An 11,749-nucleotide genomic window follows, 5' to 3' on the forward strand; every position below is an offset into this window, starting at 1 on the left:
TCATCAGACCACACAATTCAGCAGAGTTTCAATTCAGTTCAGTTACACATGTTCACATCTAGTACCTGCATAATACAGCCTCTATCTTTTATTGTTAGCAACTAGTGTTGCAAAATTCCCGGAATTTTCAAAGTCGGAAAATTTACATGGGAATTTTTGGAAATTAACGGAAATAAACAGGAATTTTCAGGAATTTATATTCACTGCATTCACCTGGTCATACACATGTATACATAATAAACATTTTGGTTTGTTATAAGTAGATATGCATGTAAACATGTTACATTATAATGAATTTCCAGGGAATTTTCGGGAATTTTCATAACTGGCAATGAGTCTTTTACATCGCTGTGAAGGAATTTTGGCACACTCCTCTTTACAGAAATGTTTTAATTCAGCCAAATTGGAGGATTTTCAAGCATGAAAGGCCTGTTTAAGGTCATGCCACAGTATCTCAATTGGATTTAAGTCTGGACTTTGACTAGGTCACTCCAAAACCTTCATTTTGTTTACTTTTTAAAGCCATTCAGAGGTGGACTTGCTGGTGCGTTTTAACCCAAGTGCGCTTGAGTTTGAGGTCATGAACTGACGGCCGGACATTGTCCTTCAGGATTTTCTGGTAGAGAGCAGAATTCATGGTTCCATCAATTATGGCAAGTCGTCCAGGTCCTACCACCATCATGTTTGACTGGTGGTATGATGTTATTTTCATGAAATGCTGTGTTAGTTTTATGCCAGATGTAACGGGATGCACACCTTCCAGAAAGTTCAACCTTTGTCTCGTCAGTCCACAGAATATTTTCCCAAAAGTCTTGGGGATCATCAAGATGTTTTTTTTGGCAAATGTGAGTTCAGGGTTCAAGCTTTCACCATTTGTGGATAATGGCTCTCACTGTGGTTCACTGGAGTCAAAAAGCCTTAGAAGTGGCTTTGTAACCCTTTCCAGACTGATAGATGTCAATAACTTTGTTTCTCATCTGTTCTTGAATTTCTTAAGATCGCAGCATGATGTGTTGCTTTTTGAGATCTTTTATCCTACTTCCCTTTGTCAGACAGGTTCTATTTAATTACTTTTTCACATAGGGCCAGGTAGGTTTTGATAGCCTTTTTCCCTTAATAAACGAAATCATCATCTAAAAACTGTATTTTATATTTACTCGGGTTATCTTTGTCTAATATCATTATTTGTTTGATGATCTGAAACATTTAAGTGTGACAAAAATGCTAAAAAATAAGTAATCAGGAACAGGGCAAATACTTTTTCACAGCACTGTATGTCCCCCTCAGCAACTAAAAAAAGTGGTGATATTGATGCTGACATTCATTTTATTGATTATTGTTTATTTTTTCCCCATTCACCTTAAGTTAACAACAACAAAAATGAAAATTTCCAAATTTCCCAAGCTTAAATTTCCATGGAAACTTTTTAAACATCTCATTCAAATGGATAACAAGAAAAAAAAAAAAAAAAAAAAAATTCCCCAAATTCCCGAGCTGAATATTCCTGGGAATTTTCGGGAAAATTGGAAAAAGAGTGAAAGCAAAAATCTCCTGAAAATTTCCAATATTCCAGAGTGAAAATTCTTCGGAAACTTTCCGGGAAATTTACCGGAAACTTTCCACCCCTTTGCAACACTATTAGCAACTCAGCTGCTCAACCAATATGGAAATTTGCTAAATCTTTGGATGTGACAAAAATCCAAGTCTGGAAGCTCTATACACACACTCCATGTGGTCACTTAAACAACAATGCATGTGTATTGGATTTGCATTTGTGCCACAATATGAAAACATCAAATTTATTTACTTGAAATTTTAACATAATTACATAATTTAGCATATTCATTCATGTAAATCAGCGTACAATAATATTGAGATCATAAAAAATGATAAAAATGTACTGCAGTTCCATGATTTGAATTGACTAAAGTCTACATCTTCTCTTGATTTTAATCATTTTCCACACTTACAGACGGGATAGTTAGAATGGTCTTCTGCGCTAAATGGAAGGCAATGTGCTTCTCATAATATGCACATTCATTCACAAAGAATGGGTAGAGTTCTTTCCCCTCATACTTGACCGTCTCCCCAGAGAATGACAGGAATATGGGGTCACCTGGTTTGAGAAGGATGAAGTCTTTATCCTAGAGAAAGCCAGAGAGAAGGAGAAGGATCGAAGTTAAATATGTACATCATGGGCAATTTATATACTCTATATATAATCACAAAGGATTTAGGATAGCCTGCATCTCTAACCTTGCATTTCAAATTCAAACAACAATATAAAATATTTGAATGTCTTTATACCTGTAGCTGGGGGTGAATGATTGCAGTAAGCTCATTGGTGTCAGGGTCTCTTGGGTAGTCTATACTCTTTTCAAAAACGTATGCCTCCACTTCACCACCTTCAAAAGTGATTCCTGTTGGAAAAGGACGGTATGTATAACCTAGGCTCACAGCTACACTGTTAATGAAGTTACCAAACAACACAATATGAGAAAAAGTATTGGGACACTCCTCTTAATCGTTGAATTCAGGTGTTTCTTTCAGTCCCATTGCCACAGGTGTATAAAATCAAGCACCTAGCCATGCAGTCTGCCTTTACAATCATTTGTGATTGAATGGAACAGTCTTCTGTTCCAGCATGACAGTGCACAAAGCAAGGTCCATAAAGGCATGGTTGGGTTTTTGGTGTGGAAGAACTTGACTGGTCTGCAGAAAGCCCTGTCCTCAACCCCATCCAACACCTCTGGGATGAACTAGAACAGAGATTGTGAGCCAGGCTCTCTCATCTAGCATCAGTGTCTGACCTCACAAATGCTCTTCTGGACTAATGGGAAAATTTCCCACAGACACACTCCAAAATCTTGTAGAAAGCCTTCCCAGAAGAGTGGAAGCTATTCTTGCTGCAAAGGGGGGGACCAACTCTATATTATTGCCTATGGATTTACAATGGGATGCCAGAAAATCTCCTGTAGGTGTAATGTGAAGGTGTCCCAATTCTTTTGTCCATATAGTGTGTTAATTATGTTAAATATATAGTAAGAGGTTGTTTGTGTACCAGAATTGAATTCCTGAACCCAATCTACTAAATGGTCCAAAGCCTCCTTCATCAAGTTGTAGATATCAGCTCTGACCACTCCATTTGGTTGAGGACCAACCTCAAATGCTGTGGAAAAGAGCAGGAACAATTCTGAGACAAATTCTGGGACACTGAAATAATTCCACATGAATGTTTCTTTTTAAGTTTTACATACAGGCACACACACAGACTGAAGGACAAGCAAAAACACATGCACACACACGTGCACAAATGCTTACATAAGTTATTCTTGCCGAGTGAGTCCAGGGAATGAGCGTCACTGAGGGGAACATCTACATGGATTAATCTCACAGGGGCTGAGGTTATCCTCTTCTGAAAAACCAACAGATTAACTGTTAACCCCACATCAGTCCTCATTATTGCCTTTCTAATTATAAATGTTTTAAGTTAAATACAAATTTCAGTCCGCTCACTTCCTGAAAAAAACTTTTTTGCATGTAAAAAAACAATAATGTGTATATAAGTGAACCACAACATTTTCAACAAAATGCTGAAACAAATTAAAGTAGGATCTTGCCATTATTCTCCCTGCTACAAATCCAATAAAGGACAGTTTATGTTCTACAGTAGTTTCAGTGGGTGGGCCCCATTAATCTTTGGCACCATGCATGCACACAGGAATATGAATTGCATTCATATAATCACATCAATCTAGGCAGAACTACGAAAAAAAACACCCTTAAATTTTTCATATTTCAGTGTGTAGGAAGGAATTGTTACACCATAAAGCCCTTGCCTTAAGATATTTATAGATGTGCAGGCTGATCCAGTTAAAGGTGGTGAAGATGACGCACAGGCCCATGTTTGCAGTGGTGTTGTGGAGATCACAAACCAGGTCCATGGCCTCTTGGCTGCCTTTAGGCCCAAGCTGAGCATTCAGCTCATGGGCTCGCCTCACCTCATAGGGTGTGACATCGGTTACTGGAGCACTGGAGGTCAAATGATTGGAAATATAACCAAGCCAGATTTATTGTCATTCTGTAATCTATCTATCTATCTATCTATCTATCTATCTATCTATCTATCTATCTATCTATCTATCTATCTAATAAATTCACATACAGCAGAACAAAATGTAGACTCCAGCGCTGAATGTTTTCTCAGATAAGAGAGCTACAAAGTTAGACTAATTTCGGAAAGGGAAAAATTGGCAGGACCATTTTCAAAAGGGTCTCTTGACCTCTGACCTCAAGATATCTCAATGAATGGTTTCTAAGCTGACCCACGGGTCTCCCCTGTGCAGACACACCTACCTTATGCTAATCCCATGCAGTTTGGGGCAAAAACCATGCAGGTTTTGCATGCAGTTCAAATGTGTTATTTTCGCCTGTTCTACAATACCAGGGTTTTAAAAAGTCTTGGAGTTGCATAAATTGGGTTTGACTGAAAAGCTGACACTCTCATGGATTCAGTAAGCCTTATGTATGATGACGTTAGCTTCCATAGTAGCCATTTCATTGTAGTGAGGCCATTTTTCGAAACTTGATGTCTCTGTATAAAATGTAACCTCTGGGATAATTACAGCTTCAGGAAACTTTACAACCACAAACTAAAAACCAAGCGCATGCAGAGGATGTATAGTTTCCTTGGTATATTGACAATAAAGTGGTGTTTCTGACCAGTTTCCACAACAGAATGCTCACCATACCATCTCCGAAAAAATCAAATTCTTTCTGATGTAAAATGCTTTTGTTACCAAATTGAAGCATGAATTTTTATACTCTGTAAATAAATAAGTAGGAGACTAACCAAGAAGCAATGTTTATTGACACAGTGCTGAGCTGCAGCTCAAATCAATCTTCAGATGCCTAAAATGGTTCTCCAAAAGATGGGTGGAGGAGTGGAGTGGGACGAATATAATCCGAGTAAATGTTCCTCTGTGGTCTTATATTCAATTCACAGTACTGAAGACCTCATTTACTTGTCACTTTACTTTTTTTCCTTCCAAATAATGTACAGATTTTTACACATTCTTATCTCTCAAATGGCTAAAAAAGAAGTGCATATAGCTTTTGTAAATGGGAAAATCTTCCCTGGATAGCATGCCACTGGACCCCTGTTTGGGCTATCCTTAAACCCTTCATCTGACAGTTTTTTACATTTCAACTCACCTGAGTATGGCATCTGTGAAACAACGATTGAGATCTGTTTCCATGTATCTTTTGCAAGCCTCAACAGCCCGGGGGTTTGACATGACTGTGGTTATAGAGATCGATCCAACTTTTTCTACCTGCTGTTTCTGCATTTCCCTCACAATCCACACGCCTGACAGCTCATTTCCATGTGTGCCACCACAAATGGCAACACGGGACAAGGCTGGTAGAGAGACGTGCTCCATCTGTTGGTATGAAAAATGGGTTAATAGAAGAATGTTGCCTTTCTTCCTTCATTCCTTACAATATCACTGTCATGTGAATCCGTTATATTCAAGGTCTATATCAATCATTTATCAGAGAAAAGCTGGACTTTGGTGAGCTCGAATGAAATTTGTCTAAACAGTAAACCAGCATACCAGAGACCGCACAGATGTTAGGAGGATGTTAATGGATGTTGGAGTTTAGCTTATAGCCAGAGACTGTGGTCAAAAGGGCAAAGCTGCAGGACAGTTTTCTGTTTGTTGTCAACAAGAGACTCATTTAGGTTAATAAGTGACCTTAGTAAAGGATCATCATATAAAATACATCCAGTGAAATGTTAAACCCTTGTTCTGACAACACTGATAACAATTTATATAGACCCTGAATAATACAAGTATTACACACACGTGTAATGCAGCCTTTCAAGTTCTAGCCTGTCAACCTGAGAGGTTAGGGCCAGTCAACATTTCATTACTGAACAAGCTTGAACAGTCTTTTTGTGACAGTACATGTTTTGGTTGCACAACAGTCAGAGGTTTCCCTTCTGCCAGTGTTACTCATAAATTAAGATCAAGTTAAAAATGTGTCCGGGGCAGTTGTCTTGTCTACAAATGGGACAGTTATCAACCAGGGTGACTGTGTTGTCTTCATTGCTATACAAACACTGGAGCCTGATCTCTGAGTGAGAAAACACAGCTGAGCCACTTTGTGCAGAGAAAAATGAAACCTCAAGCATATGTTGATACAGTCGAGCCTGATGCTAATTTTTGCCACTATTTCTCTATTATCCCCAGTTATAGCTATTACTCAGCAACTTTTCCATGACTCACTAGTTGCTATTTTCAGTATGCCACAGCTAAGAGCCATTTTGAGTGGTCATATGCCACATGCATTATCTCAAAAAATGAGAAAAATGAAGACTCTAAACAGCTCCAAGTGTTCTTGCGAGTGCATTCTTTTCATTCTGTCTCACGCAATAAATGTACCCCACGGCTGCAGTGTATCTTGACTTCACACAACAAGTAAGGAAACAGAAATACAGAAAGCTGAAGTCTAGTGCATAGCAGGAGCATGAAAGCCTATTAAGCTGTCCTTTAACACACTTGATCACATTGATGCTACTTTATTGTCAAAGAAATACACAAAAAGAAATGAAAGAGGTGAAAATGAAATATTGAAACGGTTTCCCTGTTCCCTGCATTTGCACAGCATGTTGACTACCTGCATTAAAAGGCACAGGACCCACACAGAAGGCTACTTCCCTCTGCACCATACAAATTATATAACCTGCAAAGCAAAAACTACCCCCTCCTCCCAAACAAACAAGGCAATGCAACTAACAGGTCTTCAGCTAAGACATTCAAAATGCTACAGTAGAACACGTAGTTTTCAAGGCTAGATGGCTTACCTTTCTTTAAAAGTTTAACTCTGCCCAGCATTCACTGAAAGTGTTATAACGAAACGTCAGCAACCTTTGGACTTACACAGACGTTGTACCAGCAAACTCATACCGTGAACATCTGAATTTTACAAGCTGTAGGCAAAGTACTTAAGGCGTTCCAAACACTGCTTTTCAGGCAGAGCAACTTAACCATTCACATATGCTTGACAACACAAATATGAAGCACAAACCACACCCAGTAAATACTGCCTGTTCCAGCCCATTGGCTTTCTTGGAGTATTTTGTGACCTTTGTTGCATGCAAACACCTCCCACCTCCAACCTCCTTCACCCCTTGTCCTTATGATACCTCATGCTCTCGACTCCCAGCTATACACAACTATCTGATTACCAAAAACACAGAGGAGAGAGATGACAGATTCCTGAGGAAGCTTGTTGCAAACAGCAGCTTGGTGCATTTACAATACAGTATCAGTGGTTAAAACACTTCAGCTCTTCACAATTATTTATATATGAAAGAATGAAATTGGTTTTGTCATTGTCTATCAACATCTAAGCTAGTAGTTCTACATTTTCTTGTCATTTACATTATTGGGACTTTGTGATTTGGGCCACTAGCAGAGATAAGCAGGGAGCACCCTGAATCCCAACTCTCACCCTTTTCAGTCTTTAAACTGTGACTCACTGGGGAAAGCTGAGTATCCCAAAAAGCCCTAGTAATGGCTGGGATCTTCTTTCACCTCAGCAACGAACAAACAAACAAACAAACAAAGCATATACAGAAATATTGGTCTTAACTGCTGAGTTAATGCATGGCAATTTTTTTGGAGACTAAGGTGTGTGTAGTTGCTGATCTGTTGAAGAATTATTGAAATGTTGGAGGTGAGTTTGTGTACCTGAGTCTCTTCTGATTCTCTTATGCCAGGGGGCCTTTGTTGTTGTTGTTGTTGTTTAATTACTGGCTTTTATTTATGCATACACATAACATTCTGCAGCTATTGTTTACATTTTTTTTTGCTTTTTTTTCATATTTTTTCTGTTGATTTATTGCTTTGTGCTTACATTCTATATTTTCATTATTATTTTTAATGTTATTGTTCATATTTTTAATTATACATATTATAGTTGTATCATTTTATATTTGCTGCTGCAATGACATAATTTCCACACAGGAGTCAATAATGTTTCACCTTGTCTTATCATTACATTTAATGACAACTGAGGGTTTTCAAACAAGCCCCACTTTACTCATTAGAATTCATTATTCAATAAATGCTAAAATGTTAATTACCTCAAATGGCCATGTCTTTCTCCTTCTCACTCTCCCTTAGGAGAAGTCCAGAGAGCAGAAGCTCTATTTAGACACATAATCCCTATAGGATCAGTCACTTTCTCATAAGCTTCTTGTGCTCGCTCACTCTCTCTCTCTCTCTCTCTCTCTCTCTCTCTCTCTCTCTCTCTCTCTCTCTCTCTCTCTCTCTCTCTAAGTCCGTTTGTTTGTCTGTTTGTCTGTCTGTTTGTCTGTCTGTCTCCCTTGTGTTGGCTGGAGTTTCATCTTATTAGAACAAATGATATTGAAACTATTGTCATTCATTTCTCAACCAAATAAGCATCTGAATTTATATACTGAATTACAGTGATATGTGTAAGATGCTGATTTTAATGAATTATGGTGTTTTTTGTTGACAAATTTGACTAGTGGCACCTGGGGAACAATGTAGGCTGCCGCTGGGTCCCACATGTCACTGTTCATTCTGGATGTTTGAAAAGGTGCACAGCCTCTTCCCCACAGTCATTACATAAGAGCCTCACACACAAAATCAAAATGTTTTCTGGTCCATGGGTCACACTGTGTTGTATAACCTTGGTGAATTTCTGCATATCAAAATTTCATTGTGACCAGCTGAGAGAAGGCTCAACAAAGGCCATCTGCCAAAGTATAACAAAGACAAATAACAAATATCAAATAAATATCAAATATCAATTAACACAACACATTTACACCTGCATGGGATGTGTCCTCATAATTGTGCTATTTACTCATCATATATGCACAGACATAGACACACACATTTGTCCTTATCACACTTCCATGCAAAGGCCTCTGCAAAAAAGGGGATAAATAATAAATAAATAAACAACAAAATTAACATCTGGGTACACAACTGCTTCAGTGAACAGTGAAGAGCTCCTAATGCACTTTGATTGGTACACTTATTATTCATCAGTTACACAAAATCACTACATAAGAGCTATCCAGTTCCAAAGCAGGGGCCAGTTCACCAGGGAGGTGAAGACATTGGCGCCCCCTCCTGGTGACGGGGAGTGATACACACATTACAATACAGATCTCGTTGTACAAAAGGAGGGGCAGAAGTCACGCATAGCGTGACGCTGGTTTGCAAATGCGTGGCGAGTTTGAAACAAAGATAAGTGAAGCCTCAGTTACTCATCATATATTTCCAAGTGTCATTTTAGGCTATGTTTACAAATCCAGTAACATATTGGCACGTCTCAGCATAGGTTTACATATTTGCAGATCTGATGCTTGGCATTTGTAATAGCTGATAAAATCCTAAGTTTATTTCAATTGTGTGTGTGTGTGTGTGTGTGTGTGTGTGTGTGTGTGTGTGTGTGTGTGTGTGTGTGTGTGTGTGCGTGCGTGCGTGCGTGCGTGCGTGTGTGGAGCAGCAAAGAATCGAGAGCATGCAGCGTGTCACACAGGATAGGACTAAATGCAGTTAATATGATCGTAAAGACAAGCTCAACCGATCAGAATAATATTAATAACAGTAGCCTAATATTTTCTCCTCAGCACCGTCAAACGATGGCGTTATTAATAACAGTGAACTGTGGCCACCGCGACTTAGCACATTATTGGGACACCGTGTACTGGATACTTTGTATTTACTGAACTTGCTTTCACTTTGCAGCAACAGCCTGTCTGCTTGGGAGCAGATCGAAAAAAGATCTTTTAGCGAGCCTTTTGGCATGCTTAGGCGCAGACCAATGTTCATACCTGTCAGAAAGATTATAATTTTATAAAAACTCTTTTAAGTCCTACTAAATGATGTAGGTGTGAAAGCCATCAAAGAGAGAACCCCATCTCTCCTGCAGCTTCCTGTATAAAACTCCCTGTGTGATTGGATGAGGTCTGAATTATTCATTGAAAATTAAGTTTTTTTTTAATCATTATAATTATTATTATTATTATTATTTTTTTTCGATGCAGCTAATGATACCAGTACTTACCCAACAGCTCCTGACCTTTATAGGGTACAGGCACTATGAAGAAGAGATCTCTACAGTGACATTTGAGACAGGGAGTGGCCCAAAAGAGGTGGCCTCTGGGTAATGAGGTCACACTGAGAGGGAACAGACTTTTTGACCTTCTAGAGGTATTCTCCCAGTGTGCACAGGTTATTTGTGTTTTTGTGAGAGTGTGCTTTGAAGTGAATGACCCAGACTAAGTCTTATTTGTAAAGCCTACCTACCCATCTTCATATATTGCCATGTCCTTATTTTTAGTTTAGGGAGCTCAAAATTTTTAAAGACCCATAACTGTGGAAGGGAGACCCAACAGCTTGTACAATGCAGCTCATTAAAAATAAACACACCAGCTGCAATTCAAGCTAATTGGCAGTGGTATACCTACCAGGAGTAAAAGACACTAATTGGGTATTTTCGGTGCCAGACAGATACCCTGGGTGCATCACTGGCCTCAATTTGGATTAGGAGAGAAAAACACCTTTCTGTGGTGTTGCTTTGTTGAGTACCAAAGGTATTTCAACTAGCATTTCACCAGTTAGGACAATACAGTATACCATAAGCATGACAAACACACTAAATTGAGAAGGTGGTCTTTATAGACCTTTTTCAAGGTAGTCCTTTTGACATGATCTAGCAGGGTAAACACAGGTTGTTACTAATAACTTTAATTAAGGTTCAGCTCCATTCAGGTCTAACAGAGACACAGCCATAATATCAGGGATGCTGGCTGACTGAAACAGCTCTGCTACGCTTAAATGGAATTGAACCTTAATTAATGTCATTAGTAGGCCTGACACCAGTTTTTGTCCTTCTATTTAATGTCAAAATGACTGCTGTGGAAAAAAAGGTTATAGCAATGTCCCTGGTTGAAGTTGAAGCCAAATCATTATAGGCATAAGCTGACTCACATTTAAAGTCAGGATTTTTTTTTTTTTTTTTTTTTTTTTTTTTTTTTTTTTTTTGTGAATGCATTTTGGACCAGGAGTGCACAATCAGACATATGAATTACTGACTTTACTGTAATATTACTGTAGTTTGGCCATATGTTTTTTTTTCCTAGTTTGATTTCAGTTTCTATGTTGCTTCACTTACAGTAGCATTCAGACATTTTTTTCAGCATATTGTTGTTTTTCTCCATAATTCTTTGAACATGACTGTCATCCCATATCCTATATAAGGATGTGAACCCTGTGCTTTGATTTTCAAGTGTGAGTCTTTAACCTAGGGCTAACTGCTAACCCAGGTTAATAAGTACTAGTGTGACTTGAGACTAACCGAGGCCTTAGTTAGGCCATGCTAAGGAGCGCAAGTGTTAAAAGAGTTTACAGTAACATTGTGCTGTTCCATTTTTTTCCGCTGTAGCCTCAGCCTTAGTTATACTTGTTAAGCATTCTAACTCTGATTATCATTTACCACTGGTAGACTGGTGGCTCTTATCAGCTATAGGAGCCAGTCCATCACTTTAGCCAGTTAAATGTTAATTATTTCAGTTACCACCACACCTTCCCTTTAAATTCATATGTAGAAAACATAAAGGAGAAAAATAAATAAGAGAACATGATAAATTCAGATATATAGCAGCATTTACAGGCAAAATACTTGTTAAGGTCATCACTTA

At 38.5% G+C, this 11,749-nt stretch overlaps 1 protein-coding gene across 4 annotated transcripts; it reads right to left on the reverse strand.

Annotated features, from left to right (window-relative positions):
• Positions 1 to 67: 67 nt before the first annotated feature.
• Positions 68 to 8,250, reverse strand: LOC115359336 (N-acyl-aromatic-L-amino acid amidohydrolase (carboxylate-forming) B-like). 4 transcript variants are annotated; one of them, XM_030051759.1, is made up of 9 exons: positions 8,153 to 8,239; positions 6,869 to 6,902; positions 5,215 to 5,441; positions 3,840 to 4,032; positions 3,322 to 3,415; positions 3,062 to 3,169; positions 2,308 to 2,420; positions 1,647 to 2,144; positions 68 to 101 (listed from the first exon to the last, which is right to left on the reverse strand). In XM_030051759.1, exons 3-8 carry the CDS (start codon positions 5,439 to 5,441, stop codon positions 1,950 to 1,952), a joined length of 930 nt encoding a protein of 309 aa, XP_029907619.1. In that variant the 5' UTR covers positions 6,869 to 6,902; positions 8,153 to 8,239; the 3' UTR covers positions 68 to 101; positions 1,647 to 1,949. The 4 variants fall into 4 exon arrangements, with proteins under 4 accessions (XP_029907619.1, XP_029907627.1, XP_029907633.1 ...); XM_030051767.1 differs by lacking the exon at positions 8,153 to 8,239 and adding an exon at positions 7,519 to 8,129; XM_030051773.1 differs by lacking the exon at positions 6,869 to 6,902 and having other exon boundaries at positions 3,322 to 3,412; positions 8,153 to 8,250.
• Between the last annotated feature and the right edge of the window lie 3,499 nt (positions 8,251 to 11,749).

The sequence above is a fragment of the Myripristis murdjan genome, chromosome 1, assembly GCF_902150065.1.
Source record: "Myripristis murdjan chromosome 1, fMyrMur1.1, whole genome shotgun sequence".
In the NCBI taxonomy this organism is placed as follows: Eukaryota; Metazoa; Chordata; class Actinopteri; order Holocentriformes; family Holocentridae; genus Myripristis; species Myripristis murdjan.